At 61.3% G+C, this 18696-nt stretch overlaps 1 protein-coding gene across 1 annotated transcript; it reads right to left on the bottom strand.

Moving 5' to 3' along the window:
* Positions 1-1202: 1202 nt before the first annotated feature.
* FHOD1 (formin homology 2 domain containing 1) lies at positions 1203-17513 on the bottom strand. The gene is made up of 22 exons (XM_087739105.1): positions 17293-17513; positions 11125-11231; positions 10916-10980; positions 9485-9552; positions 9273-9378; positions 8966-9060; positions 8438-8549; positions 8250-8344; positions 8010-8153; positions 7676-7890; positions 7417-7527; positions 5930-6096; positions 4742-5670; positions 4320-4472; positions 3995-4177; positions 3627-3746; positions 3255-3416; positions 2971-3161; positions 2698-2890; positions 2467-2620; positions 2206-2382; positions 1203-1615 (listed from the first exon to the last, which is right to left on the bottom strand). Exons 1-22 carry the CDS (start codon positions 17461-17463, stop codon positions 1533-1535), a joined length of 3801 nt encoding a protein of 1266 aa, XP_087595231.1. The 5' UTR covers positions 17464-17513; the 3' UTR covers positions 1203-1532.
* Between the last annotated feature and the right edge of the window lie 1183 nt (positions 17514-18696).

The following is an 18696-nucleotide window of genomic DNA, read 5'->3' as shown; positions in this document are numbered from 1 at the left end:
GCATCCCACTGTCCCCAAAGCCACCTGAGACCATCACAGGCACCTCGCAAGCTGGGATGGGCTGGCACTGCCCGGCTGCTCCGAGATCAGCGGTGCATCCAGCCTCGTGGGAGAGGGACAACCCTGGGCAGAGGTTAGCTCGGAGGAAGAAGCTGCCCTGCCCAGTGGAGTTTTTCTTCATTCCTTGACAGCTGCAGAGACCTGCTGCACGGGATTCAGCTGGAGGCAGCACTGGGGCAGCGCCGAGGTGGAGCTGCCGTGATGGATGACGTGACATCGTTCCCAAATGCCTCTGCCATGGGTGACAGTGCCTAAAGCACTGCAGCTGGCAGAGGGCGATGCTCAGTGGTACCCACCCACCATGTAGCACCTGCAGGGAGCATCTCGGCCAGCATCCAGCCTGGGTTTTAATCCATGCCCAGAACGGCACGAGCCATTGGGGACAGGCAGATACTGCCCTGGCTGCAGTTACATCATGAGGCAGCCCATCTCTGCCAAGCACAGGGAGATGTTTCCGAGGCTTGCAGTTTTGCCAGGGCCAGGCTTACAGGGGGCAACGTGGCTGCTGTGCCCTGGACCCACTCTGTGAGGGGAACAACCGTACCTTGGACCCAGGTCCTGGTCTGGCTAAAATCCCCCAGGAGAGGCTTGTAAGGGAGAGGTGAGGTTTGAGACGGCGCATGTACTCTGGATTTTACTGTGCTGTGGCCTTGTGCTCAAGCCACCGCTCCTGCCCTTGAGCATGCAGCCTTGAGCCTGGCAGCAGTCCTCAGTCCTTCTGGCAGGGTCCTCCCGGGTGTCCCAGTACAGAGGGGATCACACTGTCCCTGGGAGGGACGATGGTGCTTGCAAGCCACAGGGCTGGCTGCTGCGGGCCGAGTGCTTGCCCAGGGCAGCAGGGCTGGGCATGCAGCAGGAGGGATGCTGGCTTGACCCAGGGGGAATAACACATCACCCTGGCCTCTCGGGGCTCTGCAGGGGATGGGGACACCAAGCTCCCCAGACAGGGCCAACCCTGTGACATCACCCAGGTCCCGTTTAGGACCATGGCAATGGCTTCCCCAGGGGTCATAGAGGGAGCATCACCCCTTGCCTCCTGCCCCTGCCCTCAGCACTGCCTGCTTCAGCCCATGGCATCAAGAGCCTCCAGCATCCCAGCCCAGCAGCGGGGTGACCAAGGGCAGGGACAAGTGACACCAGCAGCATGTCAGATCACTTTATTGCCACAGGGGCCATGGGCCAGACCCAGTTCCCAGAGAGGGTCTGGGTCCAGCCCCTTGACCCCTCTGTTGAGAAGATGAACCCCGAGCCTCCACACCCATGCATGGGTGCTGAGCATCCTCCATCCCGGCCGCCATGGAGCAGCTCTGGGGCATCACTGCCTGCACCTCCAGGAGCTGGAAGCCAGCAGGGAAAACAGAGGCGAGACCAAGGGTGCAGAGCGTGCCAGTCCTGGAGCAGCAGGGGCTGCCACGACGTCCTGCCCTGGGCGCTGCCGGTGGTGGAGAGCAGCACGAGCCCCCTCGGCCCCCTCAAACCTCCATACCAGGTGCCCGCCCCAGGCCCAGCGCCTGCACCAGGTCATCGCTGAGCCCGCTCTTCAGTGTCCGTCTCACTGCAGGAAGAGGAGAATGTGGCAGGGTCCCCACACACTGGGTGCCTGCCCAGACATGGTGGCCCTGGCATGCTGGGGAGGGGAGGGAGTGCAGTGGCATGGTCTGGTCTCAGGGTACCTCCTGTTGTGGCCTGGTGGGCTCAACATGGGAGGTCAGGGGTAGCCAGTGGGGAAGGAGCCAGGCAGGGCATGGAGACAAGGACACAGATGGGACAAGGCATGGGGACAGAGTACAGGAACGGAGACAGAGATGGGACATGACATGGGGACAGGGACACAAAGATGAGACAGGGACACAAAGATGGGAAAGAACATCTAGGCAGGGACACAGGACAGAGTACAGAGATAGGACCACAGAGGTGGGACAGAGTTTGGGGACTGGGCAGAGCATGGGAAGAGACACACAGAGATGGGACAGGGCACAGGGACACAGGGGTGGGACAGACACACAGAGATGGGATAGGGCAAGGGGACAGGGACACAAAGATGGGAAAAAGCATCTGGACACAGAGATGGGACAGAGTACAGGGATAGAGGCAGAGCATGGGGACAGAGATGGGACAGGGCACAGGGACAGGGATAGGACTTACAGGACTTCCTATTGCCACGGGACCTCCTGCGCTCCTTGTTGGCGCAAGGCCGGGGGTTGGCGTTGTGAGTCACTGATTTCACCAGCCGATCCATGATTTCATCTGAAGCATCGTCTGGGGAGCTGGGAACGTCCTCCTGGGCTGGAGAGCCCTGGGCTGGGATGGCGTGCCCCGTCCCTGCACAGGACAATGGGGATGCTGGCATCAGCCGTGCCTAGCCAGCCAGACGTGCCTTGAGTGCCTCTGCCACCCCACTCCTACCCTGGCTGGCCCGGCTGCGGCGCACAGGGGCATCTGTGGGGGAGGTCAGCACGTTCTTCATGCTCTCGTGACCTGCTTCCATCTGCTCCTCGGGGCCACTGGACACCACGGCGGGTGGCGAAGTGGCCTCGGTGATGCCAGAGAACTTCTCAGTCTGCAGCGGGAGAAGTGGGTGTTGGGGATCTGGGGGGGCATCACCTCGTGGTGGCGGCCAGCCAAGTGTCCCTGTACCTCAGTGATGAGTCGTCCCCGGGTCTTGTTGCGCTCGCGGTGGGCAGCCCGCTTCTTCTGCTGCTGCAGGACACGCTCCCGGCAGGTGCGGTACTCTAGGGCGAACTCCCGCAGCAGCTTGCAGATGGGCGTCACCTTCACATCCCGTGCTGCACTCGCTGGGTACCCCAGGTACAGCAGGAAGGAGTGAAACCTGTGGGGACATCAGTCACAGCGGGCCACCAATGGGACTGTAGGGTTCCCACTGCATCCCCAGGACCTTGAGCCACTGACCTGTTGAGGACACGCCTGTGCACCACCTTCAAGACAACAATCCGCTGGGTGCTGTCCTTGAGGAAGTCCGTCAGCTTGCTCTTCAGCACTGGCTTGGTCTCATGCTTGGCAATCACCTTCAGGTTGTCCCAGGAGGCCCTGCACCTCCGCTCCAGCTGCACCAGGCTGTTTGCCAGCTCATCAAAGTCAACCTGGAAGAGCAAGATGTCAGCCATGCTGGTGGAGCTGGGCAGCCATGGGACCCACATCCTTGCCTTGCCCGGGTGTCATCTGCCTTGCCTCACCTTGGCAGAGTGGGTGATGGAAGCAATCTCCGAGTAGAGGTCAGTGGTTTCTGGGAACTTCTCTACCACCATCTGGCAGAGATGGTGGAGCAGGGACTGCCGGTGCACTGTGTCCTTCACTTCTGAGACCTTCTCCAGGTAGCCCAGCTCAAAGCCTCTGCTCTGAAACCCCAATGGACTTAGAAGGGCCTCTCCATCCCTCCTCCAGCAGACTCTCCAGTCTGCAGACCCACTGGGCCCCCACCAGCACCACACAGCCTCAGGTGCTGTCCCAGGCTTCCCATGGTCCATCTTGGGTACCCATGCACCATGGCTGGTCCTGTCCTTGCAGCACTCAAGAGAGGCCACATCCCTCTGCACCCTGCTCCTCACCTGGGAGCCGTTCAAGAAGTTGCCCATGGCCAGCAGCGTGGCCAGGATGCACTTGAAGGTGTGATTTCTGGCCAGCTGCTCCATGCCCACCTTCAGATCAAAGAGTGGCTCTGCAATCTCCTGGATGAGGAGAGAGGCAGGTGAGACCCCTTGGCCACCCTCTCCCTTGGGAGCTTCAGTATTCGCCCTTGCCCATGAGGACAACTACCTCACGGTCAATCCAAGCCCATGTTTGCCTTGGGGACCTGTCCCCAGCCAGGATGGCACCTCCTGTACTTGGGCATGGCTGGTCCCCACCAGGAACACGCTTGGCTCAGCGCTCAGCACTGCTGGGGGGTGGAGGGCAGATGGGGTACATGGCTCTGTACCTGCTCCAGGCTCTCGTAGTCCAGCTTGAAGGCCCAGAGCTGGAGCCTCGCTGTGAGGTCACTGATGGAAGACAGGGCGAGCAGGAACTGCTCCGCAGAGCCCAAGGGCACATCAGGGCTGGCCAACTGGGCCTCCTGGATCTTCTGCTTCTCCTCCTCGGTCGGGACCATGGTCAGGATTTTCTAGAGCAGGCAAAGAGGGATGTGTCAGACTCCAGACATGTCACCATGGGATGTGTCACCCCAGGGTTGGCAGCGTAGACATGGAGGCCTCCTGGCCAGGGGAAACCACCCACATGAGGGGCCAAGCTTCTCTCGTGCTCACCTCAATCCCTTCCTTATTGACTGCAAACTCGTCAAAGTTGAGCACGGCCGTCTTGATGATGTGCACGGGTGGCAGCACCGTGAGGCCAATGTTGATGGCATTGCTCCTCTTCGGGTCCAGCACCACCACGACCTTCTTCCCATCGATGGCCTTCTGCAAAGAGAACAGGATGGATGGAGACAGCCAGGCAAAGGGCTCACCTTCATGAAAACACCATGGACACGGGGAGCCGATCAGGCACCTGGTGGTGAGCCAAACCTGCACACTGCCCATCACCATCCCCACCGAGCCTCTGGGCTGTGGATACCTACCCTCAGCGTAGGGTAGGGGTGACAGTGCATGCCTAGGGTCCCCACAGGAACTAACAGCCTTCCTCCCACCCCACGAGTCCCCTTGGCTAATAGGTGCCAGCCCGCTGGTACCTTTGAAGTTGGCACTTCCTTTGACCGCGACTCAAAGAGATGCTCCAGTTTGGCAGCATTGACCTCGACGTTCTGTAGGGATGCCCACAGTGTCGCCTGGCCAAACCTGCCCAGCCCCACAGTGCCATCCAGCTGCTTCAGCTCCTTCCAGAAGAGCTTCACTGTCCTCTTCTTCTTGGCCTGGGAGGGGCCATCCATTGCTGAGGGGCCTGGCAGCCCTGGGGGGGGCGGGCAGCCAGGGATGGCAGGAGGTGGAGGTGGTGGGCAGCCAGGGATGGCAGGAGGTGGAGGTGGAGGTGGTGGGCAGCCAGGGATGGCAGGAGGTGGAGGGGGAGGTGGTGGGCAGCCAGGGATGGCAGGAGGTGGAGGGGGAGGTGGTGGGCAGCCAGGGATGGCAGGAGGTGGAGGGGGAACCGTGAGAGTTCCAGCGCTCGTTGCTTCAATGCCAGGAGGGTGGAAGGAGTCATTGGCCATGGGGCCTGTGTCCAGGATGTCAAAGTCGTCTTCTTCTCCCAAATCAGTGAAGTCCAAGTCCTTGATCTTCAGCTGCACAGGGCTGGCCTCCAGGCGCTCCCATGTCAGCTCCACGTCCTTCTTGATGGGTATCATCCCGGTGTTCTCCAGCTTCTGCGTATGGGTCTCAGCATCTATGCTGGACATGGCACGTGCCAGCTTGGCGTGGGCACTGGCCACTGGCCCATCTGGAGCCCTGCCACGGAGCCAGGTGCCCTCCTGCTCCCGGCTGCCACCTCCCATGGCGTCCATCTCCACCTCACCCTGGACCAGGGGGCATGATGGGACCTCAGGGAAGACCTTCTCTCTCCCCAGCTCAGAGGAGCCCTTGGCATAGAGCATGTCCAGCATAAACCTGGTGTCAGAGGAGATGGTGCTGCAGGAGTCAGTGGTGTCCGGCTGAGCCAGGCGAGACCCTGCAGGGAGAGGGGGAGAGGCTGGGACAGCCTGCTTGGAGTGAGCAGGTGCTGCTGGGCTGCACATAGAGTTGGGCTCCTGCTCCCCGGTGGGGTGTGCTCGGATGCCGGCGTTCAGAGTGGGATGGGGAGGCACCACCCAGGTCCTCCATGTCTCTGGGTATCACAGGCATGGGCTGGGGGCAGAGGGGCCACTAATGCCCACCCTAGGGACCCCGATGAGCCCAGAGGTGGGAACACACACCCCGGCAGCACCTACTTATGCTGGGTGGCTCCATCCCATGCTCAGGGGTGCTGCTGTCCCTGTCCCACGTGAGAGCGGTGGGATGCTCCAATGCAGCATTGCCGTGGACATCAAGCCATCCCTTGGCCATGGAAGAGATCTTCTCCTTCTGGGCTGCAGCCAGGTTCTCCAAGAAGCGAGCTCTGTGAGACAGGGGTGGATGTTGGCAGGGAGCAAGGCAGGGATGGGGACAATGGAGACGATAGGCAAACCACACCATGCCACACTGCGCAGCCAGCCCCACAGCACAGAAACCCCCTGCACTGGCCACACTGCATCAGGGACCTGGAGGATTCAACCTCCTCTGAGCCCTGCAGAGTGACAGGTGATGCCACCACGCCTTGGGGACAGGGATGCCGCTGCCCCATGGGAGCCGAAGGCTCATGCTGTCAGGGTGCCACTGTCACCCGTTGGTCCCAATGGACCTGGTGCTCACTGTGACCCTCGTCCAAAAGCTGCAAAACCCAGGAGGGTGCCTGGGCAGAGACTCGTGGCGACCCTCCTGCTCCTCGTGCCCTGCATGGCCAGAGCCTGGACACCTCCAGTTGCGCGCTGGCCTGAGGAAGTGCATGCCTGGAGACACACGCATGCCTCTACTTACTCAAACTTCCTCAAAATAGGCTTGTCCCCATGCAAGGAGGGGGCATCCTCCCGCCTGAGGGAAAACAGGGGTTAGTCCCCACTGCCAGCAGCTCCCCGGGGCTCATGCCTCCTGCACGCACCCGCCTGGCAACCCTCCAGCATGGGACTTTTGCTCCGCCGTCACCCCATGGCCCTGGGGTTCACAGGGAGCTGGGAGAGCCCTAGGGAGTCCCCTCCTGCCTGGGCACTGCATGGCATTGGGTGCTGGCGAGATGGTGCACCATGCCCCCCACTAGAGCCACCCAGTTTGCCACCAGGACGGTGATGCCAGCCCCCTGCCAGCCCCGGGGTGGGCTGTGCCACCCCCAGCAGGGACACCTCACCCCAGAAGGGGGGGATCAGAGGGTGCCATCACCCTGTTGGGGATGCTGACGATGGGGGGAGCGGGCTGGGGTCCCGCAGGCAAGGCTCAGAGGGGAGAGGTAAGGGATGGGGGCAGCAAGGTGGATGTGAGGGGCAGCGAGTGGGGCAGGGCAGTGCCCGCTCCTGCCAGAGCATCACGCCGGGAGGGAGCACACGCTTGCAGAGCCCGGGCACTTACCAGACAGGGGCAGTTTGGTGCAGCCTGCAAAAGGAAAGATAGAAAGAGTAGGCAGAGGAGAGGACAAGCGTGGGCAGAGAGGAGCAGCAAGGAGGAGCTGGAGCAGAGCTGTGCGCGCTTGAAGGATACCCTGGAGCCCCTGGCCGGACCCTCTCAGATGCCCACTCCCCTGTCACGGTTCTCTCCAGCCCCAGTGCCTGCCCAGACCCTGTTTCTCCCTGGGAGCTCCCTCACAGCCCCAGGGGGACCCCTGTGCACCCAGACCCTCCCAGCTGCTTACTTGTAAACGCTGCGCTCGCCCGGGCCCAGGGGCTGCTCCTTCTCGGCTGATGGGGAGGCCAGGGCCAGCCGCACGCTGGACGCATTCTTGTAGATGCTGCCGGGACAGGGTCTGGAAGAAGAGGGGACAGGGACTGAGAGCAGGTCTTGCAGGGCTGCCCTCCACCCTGGCAGCAGGAATGGACTCAAGTGCTGCTCATGCTGCATCCCAGCATCTTCACCATCCCAGGAGCATCCTCGCCACAGTAAGCTGTACTTACTCTGCTGGGCTGCTCGGCATGGAGACGGATGGGGTGTCCTCGGTGGGGGGCTCCTTTGGGGTGCCAGGGGACCCCAGGAGCGGCTGGGCATCGGGGCCAGGCTCCGGGCAGCTGCCTTGGGATCGCCACCCACGCCGGCCCTCCTCCGTCCTCCTCCGCTCCTTGCGTCCCCCTGAGGGCGGCTCTTCCACACCATCCTCCAGCTTGAGAGCACTCTGCAGAGAGGCCGGGGGGGCATGGCACCGGGCACAGCGCCCCTGCCACCCCACACACCTGCCCTCCCCACTGCCACGGGACATGGCACATGGCCAGGTCCTGCGGGAGCCCCACTCACTTCATAGAGCGTGAACTGCTGCTTCAAGTCGAGGTCGGTGCCCTTGCTGCCCAGGTACTGCTGCACCACCCGCTCCATGCCCTGCTGCTCGAGACAGTCCGTCACGTCGTAGAAGGTGTCCTGGTCTGGGAGGGCTGCCAGTGTCTGAGCAGGACAAGAGGGATGCTGCTGGGACCGGTGTGACCCATGCCGAGCCCCACCAGCTTGGCATCGCAGGGATGCCCTGCCACCCCCCTGGACCTTGTTGATCAGTGTCATGGCGAACACAAGCAGCTCCGTGTCAGCCCCGTTGCGTTGCTCCAGGATAGCCATCAGGTTGGACCATGGGCACGTGCCTGAGAAAAGCAACACGCGAAGGCGACAAGTGAGCCGTGGGGGGGACACCGTCCCCCGGCAGGGACCGCGCAGGCAGCTGGGTCTGCACCCACCTCTCGCCTGGTCGATGGTGTTGACGGCACGGATGAGGAGCAGGGCATTGGGCTCTGTGTACTCCACGAACACCAGCAGCAGCTTCAGCGCCATCTTCACCACCAGGCGAAACTGGGACAAGGGACGGTGGCTGGGACGGTGACATGGGGCTGCCAGTGCAATGCCAGGGTACTGCGGGGTGGCTGTGCCCATGCCCCAGGGCTGGGGGGCTTTGCCATGGGGCCAGGGACCAGCCTGTGATGCTGATGGCCAAGGGGCACCGGGAAGGGACACAGAGTGGGACCCTCTCTTACTCAAGCTCTGTGTCCAGGAGCACGGTCACATCAGGACGGGGAGCTCTGGGGACGCTGCGTGACTTTCAGATGGGTGGGAGCAGGACCCAACATACTCAAGGGTACCCAGGGCACTGAGCCCAAAGGCAGCGTGGGGTAAATCCCCTGAGGGACAGTGCAAGGGGACAGCCATAGGTGGGGAAGTGGGGTGCAGCAGGGGGCACAGGCAGCCCCCCAAGGGCAGCAGGGGCTTACCGGGCTTCCCGACAGCGTGTACAGCCACTGGACGGTTTCGTTGTGGTTGATGACACCCTGCATCCCGTCCACGAAGAGCATGATCTGGCTCAAGGCTGCAAGGCAGAGAGCGGGCAGGGTCACAGCACGGTGGGCAGGGCTGCAGCAGGCAGGGGTAGGGCTTCCCCAGCCCCATGCAGCATCACTTAGACATGGGCAAGCTCTGGCAGCTGCTTGCAAGGCAGCCCAGGCAAACTTGCTTGCTCGCCCCTCTGAGTGCCAGCCTTCCTCCCAGGGGATCAGAGGTGCCTTGCACCCCAATACCAACCCCGGAGGATGTAATTCTGGTAGTTCTGGTCGGCCTCTGTCCCCACTTTAATCAGGCACGTCAACCCATCCAGGTTCACAAACTCCGGCACCAGGTCCTTGTCCTCCTGCAGGGCGAAGGCCAGGGGTTACCACAGCGTGGGGAGGCAGAGGCCAGCAGCCAGCCCTGGGGGAGCCCCCCCCGAACCCCCCACCACGCCAGCATCACTGTACCTGAAAGAGCTGCTTGAGGGAGAAGAGGGATCGCCGCAGCTCAGGCCCCTGCGAATTGTACAGCTTCTCTGGAAGGAAAGGAAAGACATGGTGTGATGTCCTGACCCGCAGTGGCTTGCTGCTGAACCGGGGCTCCAAAATGCTGCCAGCTGCCTGGGAAAGCCCTGCACCCCGGCTCAACCCCTGTGCTGTCACCCTAGGATGCCGGCACTGCCTGGCTGCTGGACACGCAGGGTGGAAGCAGCTGCAGCTCCACAACTACTTATTTCGGCCCTGCCACCTCCCTGTTTCCTTTTTCTTTCTTTTTTTCTGCCCAGCAATGACATAAATATCCCCTCTGGTTTCCTGTGCAGAACCGAAACAGGAACACAGGCAGGAGGCAGAGCTACTTTTAGCCATCCCACCCTGGGCACAGCCCTGGCATGGTCCCGGAGCCCCCAGCAGCCCCACAGCTTGGGAAGAGCTGCAGGATGGGGACAGGAAAGATGGTCACCAGGCTGGAGGCTTCATGGAGACTACATGCTCATGGTGATGGTGCCTGTGGGCAGGAGCCAGCATGGAGCCTCCAGGACAATGGGAAGCCAGAAAGCCCCACTTAAACTAGCGGAGACCAAAGGCATTGGGAGCCAGTGCTTCCCGCATCCAAAAACTGAGCTATCCAAGCATCCTGAATTATTTGGGTCAGCTTTAGAATTGTAACAAGCCAAAAGCAAGCTGTCCAAGGAGTCCTCCAGACATGCCGATGAGGGCTCTGTAAAACACAAGGTCCCAGCAGCCTCCTCCACTCGCTTATCAGCTTGTCAGAGCAGCAGAGAGGGAAAGCAGAGCAGCCCGGGGCTCAGCCAGAGCCTGGGAACCGCCAGCAAAGAGCATGACCCCGACCCCGGCCTTCCTGCAGGGAGAGGGCTCCATGCTGTGCCCCTTCCCACACCGCTCGGGAAGCTGATGCCCGACCGGCATTGCTCTGGCCCAGCGCTTGTTTTCCCCCCCTGCTAAGGAGATAAAAGGCTTGAGACTCCCGAATATTTTGCAGGACCTCTGAGTGGGCTGCTGAAAGCCATGGCTGTGCTTTCTGCTGCGCTCAAGCTATTTGTTTGTATCCTGCAAAGCTATATTTAGAGCTCGCCTGAATGACCCAGAATATCTGCAGCGGGCGATGGACTCCCAGCCGAAGAGGCAAACGTCTCGATTTCTGAGGATGGAGGGGATTAACCCAGTGGGTTCCCATGAGCCTCATGGGGACCATGTGCCCTGCACCTTTTGGGGGGGGGGGGTGGTTATGGGGCAGGAGCAGCCCTGGGCTGTATCGCTTCCTCTCTCCATCACAAAAATCCCAGCCAAAACTCACTGTGGATACCAAACCCTCACTGTCCGGTGGGGCCGAGCTGCCAGAACCATGCCAGCCCAGAGGAAGGAGCATCCCCAACTCACCGATGATGGCATGGACTCGGACGGAGAGCTGTGTGCGCAGGATCAGGGTTGGCCGTCTCCCCTTCCTAGGGTGGGGGGAAACACTGTGTGAGCACCTGCAGCAGGACCACTGCGGACCCCAGCTCCCTGCCTGCAGCCCCCGGCACTCACACGCACGTGGGGTCCCCATGTCCCATCCCCGGAGGGCTTGGGCACCCCGCGTGCCTCACCTGACCTCCTCATAGAAACCCTCCAGATCATCCTTCTGCTCCAGCAGGGACAAGTCGAGGTCCAGGTAGTGTCCGGAGGGAGAGACCTGCAGCGTGCAGTCCTCCAGCTGGGGATGCAGACAGCCCAGCTGAGCCCCTGTGCCCACCACAGCCCTCCCGGCCCCTGGAGGTTGCAGTATCCCCATGTCACCCTCCTGCCTGCACCAAATCCACCAGGCAGCTGCACCCGGGAGCGGGGTGGCAGGTCCCACCCTGTCCCCAAGCGCTGGCCCTGCGCACCCTCCGCCCCAGCCTGGTGGCAGACTGGGGAGAAACATGGAGCCCCAGGCTAGGAAAAGGCAGAGTGAGGGTGGCCCCACCGCCGCTGGGCTCCTTGGCAATCCCTTGGGCGGGAGCCACGGCAAGAGGCTGATCCACTCCCTGGGGCGGCTCCCTTAGTCAGCCAGAGCGTGACTGGGGCAGGATCAGTCTCCTCCCTGGGCTGGTGCCTTCACCTGGGCTGATGAATTGCCTCCACCTGCAGAGACTGGCTCTGCGGGAACTGCCAAGGCACCTGGCCCGGCCAGGGACACCCAAAAATGGGGCAAATCCCACAGGGATGTCCCCCAGCTGACGCAGCCTCTGGCTCAGACCATGGCTGCATGGCATCTTCCAGCGGGACAGAGAAAAGCACAGCCTGACGCAAGGCTGGGGCAAGGGCATCTCCCCCAAAAGACTGTGCGCAGCACCCACAGCACCCAGATGTGCTCCAGGCATGGCACCTTCAAAGCCCCTGAGCCACCTGGGACCCAGCAGCACCCAGGCAGGGCTCCTGGGTGAGCTCCCCATGGGCCAGGGCAGTTTGCCTTCCAGGCGTGAGCAAAGGCAGAGGGAAGGCAGTGCCCACCTGGCCTTGCCAGCACCCCTGCCACCCCTGCGCACCTGGTCCTGGTTTTGCAGCCCCCCCTCTCCTAGCTTACCCCACCTCCAAGGAACTGATGCTCCTTTCCAAATCTGCACAGCAGTGCTGTGTAACCACCTGGGGAGCTGAGGACCGGGGATAAAAACCTTATTATTGCTGCCCTGGCCACCCTCAGGCAGGCTAGTGACCCACAGCAATGCTGGGTATGGCTCCTGCATCTCACTGGGGTTGCTTTCCATGAAAGTACCATCTCCAAGTCACAAAATTGTGCAAGAGCTCACATGTATGACTTCACTGTGAGTGTGATGTTAAAACCAGAGGGCAAAGAAAAAATGTCACATGCATTAAAATAATTAATGACCCAGACTAAGCCTCAGGATAACAGGCAATTTGGCAGGGCGCTGCCGTTGGGTTGGCCACAGTTGTTATGTTGTTAGTGTCCCACTCTGCCTCCCGTGGTTGCTGGCCACGCCAGCCAGCCATGGCAACATGCACCAAACACAGGCTGCCGGCACCGGGCAAGCACTCCTGGCTGCTGGCTCTGTGGCGGGTATTGCTAACGCTGACCCCACGCAGGGTTTGCTTGCTGGAGAAAGCTTCCTGGGAATCCCTGCATCCTCCTGGGCATAGGAGACCCCTCCTGCATCCCCTCAGGCACCCCTGCGTCCTCCCGGGCATCCCCACATCCTCCCACAGGCATGGGAGACCCCTCCTGCATCCTCTCAGGCATCCCTGTATCCTCCTGGGCACTTAAACACAGTGAAGAGCAACTCATAGCTCCAGCACAAAAGCTTTGCCTTCTCTGGGCTGCCAGAGCCCCGGCGAGCTGGAGTTAACATCCCCAGCTCCTACCAGGGGGCCAGTGACATGTCCCAGCTGGCGGGAGAGGCCAAGCCCCTGGGACAAGACCCTGTGTGTTTCCCATATGAGCTTGGCAGCGCTCCCCACAAGGGATGCTCTGAGCGCTGGGCCCGGGTTTGGCTGTGACCCCCCTGGCGAGCGCCAGCCCCCGGGGATAGAGCTGGGCTATCCCAGGCTCATGCTACCCTGCCAAAAATCCTGGGACAGCACTTCCGTGCCAGGGAGCACCGACTGCCCCAGGGCCGGGGTTACTCCCGCGCCCTCGGATGAGGTTTTGAACCATGCAGGATCTGAGCCAAGACCTCAGAGCCACACTGCTGGGGACGGCACGTTGGGGCCATGGGGTACTGACAGCTCCCGGTGCATGGTGGCTGTGATCCATCCATCTCCTGCCTGTAAAACCATTTTATAATGAGCTGGTCTTTGAGGGTCATGGGGACTTGCAGGCAAAGCAGAGCTGGGAGGAGAGCATCCCACGCTCGCACCTCCAGCCCATGGCTCCTGGGAGCCCCAGCTGCCCCGCAACAGCACTGATGTCCTCCATCCACCCTGTTGCCTCAAATCTGAGACATGGGAAAGGTGGAAACACACGGATGTCCCTGATCCTACCAACACCCAGCAGCTGTGGCCAGCTTTGCAGCTCAGCAAGGACACACATGCCAGGCAAGGAAGTCCCCTGGGAAAACCAGCTCCCCCCAGAGCGGGACTGCCCCCGTGAACCACGGGGATGTGACGGAGACATCTCCACCTCCGAGATGGAGACATCCTCCACCCACAGCTGCACTCACGCCACCCACCACGGCATCACATCTTCCTGCTCACCCCTATCACGGCATCCCCAGGCAGGAAGATGCTCCAAGGCCAGGCAGTGAATATCCTCTTTATCTGCCAGCAGAGGAAACACTTTCTTCCCCCCTCTAACACTTTCTTTTTGCAGTAACCACAATTTCCCAACATCACTGTGGCTCTTCTAAGAAGGCTTCAGGGGAAATTACAGAAATATGCATTATTTGCTCCAGCTGAGGCAGCACTCAAGCTCAAGGCAGCAGTTAAACACAAAGCACTGGCGGGTCAGAAACGCCTGGCATCACAAGCCTCTGCCCACCCTCCCAAAATACATGGGGACTGATGGTTTATAGAGCTACGCTGCAGGAGCAACCCCAGCTGGCAACCAAAGGCAGTCACCGCGATTCAGTTTCAGGGCTAAAAGGGGTGTTTATTGCCAGGGTACTCAGTTGCTGCCTCCTGCCTGATGGATGGCAGCAAGTGGATGGGAGCACTGCCATTGCCTTATCACAGGGAGGAAAAAAAAATACTCAGGCCAGGAGGGATCTCTGGAGGTCACCCAGAGTTGGCCCAGAACTGCACACTCGCTCGCGCGCATCCCTCTCAAAGCTCCTCCAGCCAGGCTTGTTGCTCATTAACAGATTCCTCATTTCTCATCACCAGTGGGAGGGCCCCAGTACTGGCAAGCAGCTGATGTCCTGGTAAAGCTATGGCACAAATGCCTGGCCGCAACTCCCGTCCCAGGATTCAGGTGAGGACCATGCTGGGAGCCAGGGAGTGCTGGAGGCTGCTGAGCACCAGAAAGAAGCAGATGGCACAGTTTCAAAGCCTGCCGACGACCCCGTCTCACCGCTTTTGTGCCTGCCAGAGGTTAAGAGGGGCAAAAACCCTCAGTGAAGCCCCCCTCGAGCTGGTTAGGAAACAGAGGACAAGCAGAGCTGGTGGGACGGGGCTTGCATGTTGCATGCATCAAGGTCGCCCCAGCGGCTCTCCTCTGTCAAGCCCGAGAGCTCGCAGCGAGTGGAAGGGCGAGCTTATGGCACTGAGGCTGGCGAGCTGTTTGCTCTTCCCCAGGTTTCCAGGGGAGGAAGGGTAAAGCAAAGCTCCAGCCCATTGGGTTTTGCAATTGTTTGGAAAAATCCCTAGATTCAGAGGTGAGATAGTGCCGGGGGCAAGGGAGCGCAGTGGCCTTTAGGGACCAAAGGGACAGCCAAAAAAATCTGCCCTGCCAAAACCTGCCTGCAGAGGTTCAGAAAACCCCCACACCCAGCACAAGCATCACCCGAGAGTACTAGAAAAATGCTGGAAAGCAGGAGAAGATAGTATCGGCCTGGAGCAGAACAATACAGAGGCACAAACAAAGCTGGAAGGTATTTTCAAGCACAAACACACTTTCCGGAGAGCATGAAAAAGTCATCAGCGGCGGGTTGCACTCGGGGAGAGGAAGCACCAAGGGTGTCACAGGGCAGGACAAGCTGTTCAAAGCAGCAATGTCAGCACGAGAAACCTTCTGCTCATCATTTCTAGGCTGTTCCTAGCTCAGGGAGCAGCTCTTCTGTGCCCAGGGAGGGCAGGACCTTGCTGGTCCCCCATGGCAGCTCATCCCCTGGTTGCCTGTGGTTCAGTCCTCCTCCGACGATGCGGGGACCCCCAGCCCAGCTCCCTCTCAGCCATTGCATCCTCCTCCCGGTGCTTTGCAGCTGCGGGCATGCTGCCCAGCAGGACAAGCCTGGCACTGGGCACCTCCAGCTGAATTTTTTTACAGCCAGTTCCTTGGGAAAAATCCGACTGTTCATTTACTAATTTTAGGGCAGCGAGTAATGGAGCCAAGCACTACCTGGCACAAAGGGCACCAAGGGAGGTTTCAGCTGGTCATGCCAGGGTGCCGACGTCTGCACGGCTCTGGGGTGCCAGCTCCAAATTTGGACTTGAAGCGGGTGGTTCGGGAGACAGACCTAGCTCCGCAGGGTGTAAATCCTGCTGCAGGAGGCTCCTGATGAAGACATCAGCTCATGCAAACCCCAGCCAGCATCCCAGCTTGTCAGGCTGGGATGTAGCACAGCCCTTGCTGGCTCAGAAAGCTCCGTGTAATAAAGGCAGCATGGTTTATAACCTATATAACCTATATAAACCAGGAATCTGGATTATAAGCCCAGAGCAGGGTCCTAGCTGCTCGCCTGCAATTTTGCCAAGGGTCATGGGGTGATGCAGGGAAACTACAGAAAAAAACATCCAGAGTTTGGCTTAGGCAGAGAACAGAGCCTGAAATCCCAGGATCAACATGCCTCTGCCGGGCACAGGACCTCCTTGCAACACTCCTGCCCTCGGGAACGTGGCGTCCAGCCCCGCCATGCCACCTCGGCAGCACCCCGGGCTGGCGATCCTGTTACAGCCAGCTCCTGCCCAGGGAGGAGAGCACATGCCTGAAATTTGAGTTTGCTCCATTCGTCATGTCTTGGGGCTGTTTGTTCCCAAACAAACTCCGTTTAGTCACCGCCTAAAAATCCCATGACGGCGACGACATGAGATGCTGCTGCTTTGCTCCAAGAAAAATGAAAAGGGGGATAAAAGGGAGGTTTTTTGGTGCAGGCAGAGGTCTCACAGCGATCCCCTCTTCCCCAACAGGCCAGCAAGCTTGGTGCCAGGCACACTGAGCCCATTTCCCCCTCCTGCCACCCTTGGCTCTCTCGTCTGGCTCCAGGCAGGGTATGCTTCCCTTGCCTGCCTGGGTCCCTGCCTCCCTTGCCTGCACTCCTGCAAGACAGAGATGCTCAGCCATCATCAAAGCGCTTCTGGGTCCTGTATTCGTAAAGAGGAAAACAAGCCTGTCCCCCATCCTGTAAAGGATGCTCTGAAAGCATCACGCCAACAGAAGATACCCAGGAGGGAGGGTCCCCTGTCTCCTCTGCTCCCCAGCCCCTCTTTCCCAGCCTGGATCAGGCCTGACGGCACACAAGCAAGACGCGACACCTTGCTTCAGCCTCCTGCCTTCCTCCCGGCCAGCCCCTGCTCCTCCCTGCAGCACAACGAGGGGTGCATGCAGGGCGCAGGCCCTCCGCTCGCCCACCCCGGCCAGAGGAAATCGCTCAGCACGAATTTCCGCGCCGCTCTTTGGTGGCAATGCTGCCGCCGAACCAGAGGGACGAGGGGCTGGTGGCTCTCCGGCTCCACCGTCACCTCCCCAAGGTCCATGTGCTGCAGCGAGTGGGGACGCCGGCCGGGTCCCCGGTGTTAGGGAGCTGGCGTGCTCCCATGGAGGCTCAGCTCCGCTCCCGGTAGCCGGTGTGGAAGGGGGATGCTGGGGTGGGAGCACGCTGCCTGGCTCAGCCCCGACGCCATGGGGATGGACGCCTGCCCTCATCCTGCTTCCCCCTGCCCGGGTTCCTGCCCGCTCTGAGCAAGCACATCCTCTTCCTCCCCGCCGACTCATCCGGGGCCGGCCGAGAACTGACATCTCCCGCAGGGGCTCACGGATTCCACCGTGACTCACACCGGGAGCGCTGCCCGGGCTCCGGCGGCGGGACACCCCGCATCCCTCGCCTCCCCGCTCCTTCCAGCCGACAGTCCCCAACCCGCCCCTGCCCGGTGCCGGCCCGGTGCCTTCCCCCGCTCCCCCTTACCGGCAGCGGGGCCGCGAGCAGGCGGTGCAGGGCGGGCAGCTGCGCTCCCAGGGCCAACGCCTCCGCCACGGCGTAAACCGGAGCCCGCCGGGGCTCCGGGAAGCTGCCGCAGGCGAAGGGATCTGCGTCCTCCAGGTACTGCACCCGGCACGGCACCGCCGCCTCCGCCATGGCAGCGCCGCCGCCGCCTCGCTCGCCGCCGCTGACGGTGCCTGGTGAGGCCCCGCCCCTCCCGGCCCCGCCCCGTCCCGGTAGCGGCCGGTCGCAGCTCGGCGCGCCCTCCCACGGGCGTCCCAGCGGCAAAGCGGGGGCTGCCCGCCCGCAGCTGCATCCCGCCCCGCAGGGATGCTCCGGGCCGCGGGGATGCCCCGGGTGGCCGGGGGGTCGGATGGGGCCGCTGGCCCCGGGTGAACTGCAGCACGGGTGGGCAGCTGGGCTGAACCTCCCCATTCTGGGGTAGGGGGGAAAGCAGCGGAGGGATGAACCGCCCTGCCCCCGGAGCCAGGGGTGCAGCGGTACCACCCCGGTACCGGTGTTGATGCTTACGAGGGCGTTCCTCATCCAAGGTGTTGATGTTAACAAGGGTGTCCAAGATGGATCGTGTAGTGTGCATCACTGTAGCTAAGGTGGGCTTGGAAAAAAGTACGCAAAGAAGAGCTAGGACCACCAGGAGGACCTGGGGGGAGCGCGGCTGCACCGGGGATGGGACTGGGGACACAGAAGGTCTCATTGCTCTTGAACACAAAGCATCGCTGGGCATGCTGAGCACAACCCAGCAAGGCAAAGGCAATTTTACTTTCTTTTTGAGTGATTGCCCGGGCTGTGACGATGGCCCGACACAATGGAGCAGTGGGCAGGGAGCCTTCCCTTCACTCCTGGCTCCAGCCCGGGCTCCCAGTTGGAGAGAAGTGTGAGCAGACTGGGAGGACCTCAGCAGAGACACCAAGGCAGCGGCACAGGCCAGGTCCACCAGGCTGGGGTGACAGGCCATGACCAGCCTGGGGGAGGCAAAGCAAAGAGAGGATTTTAATTACACCTTTGACAACTTAAAAGGGGAGTGGGAGGCAGCCTCTTCTCAGCGGCAGCCCTTTGCGAAGCCATTCCTACACTGCCTTTCCTGGCAGGAGCCGGCTGGCAGGGGGTGGCAGCAGCAGGCTGCTTTCCCCAGCCATTATCTTCCGCTGCCAAACGTTTGCAGCACATTTGTGTCAGGTCAGAGAGAGATGGGAAGAGGCGACACTGCCGAGGCTGCCGGGGAGGTGTCCTGCAGCCCATTCCCCTCCGGCCAGTGGGCTCTGCCTGGTGCTCGGCATCTGAGGGTGCGCATGCTGTAAGCACTTCCAGCCAGACGGCTCAGCCTGGCCAAAGTGTCCTTCTGTCCTGGCTTTGGGGACACATGGACAC

Source organism: Nipponia nippon, unplaced genomic scaffold (genome assembly GCF_047370975.1).
Source record: "Nipponia nippon isolate SJK-2023a ecotype South Korea unplaced genomic scaffold, ASM4737097v1 scaffold_7, whole genome shotgun sequence".
Taxonomy (NCBI): Eukaryota; Metazoa; Chordata; class Aves; order Pelecaniformes; family Threskiornithidae; genus Nipponia; species Nipponia nippon.
The sequence above is the reverse complement of the archived record's forward strand: the minus strand, read 5'-3'. Positions and strand labels throughout refer to the sequence as shown.

Excerpts from the sequence above, each read along its gene's own strand:
- FHOD1 (XM_087739105.1), bottom strand. The coding sequence starts at position 17,463 with ATGGCGGAGGCGGCGGTGCCGTGCCGGGTGCAGTACCTGGAGGACGCA. Across the intron at positions 6,097-7,416 it reads GGCGAGCGCAGCGTTTACAA|AGCTCGCTTCTTGGAGAACC; the intron begins GTAAGCAGCTGG and ends CCTGTCTCACAG. Across the intron at positions 4,473-4,741 it reads AGGAAGTGCCAACTTCAAAG|AAGGCCATCGATGGGAAGAA; the intron begins GTACCAGCGGGC and ends TTCTCTTTGCAG.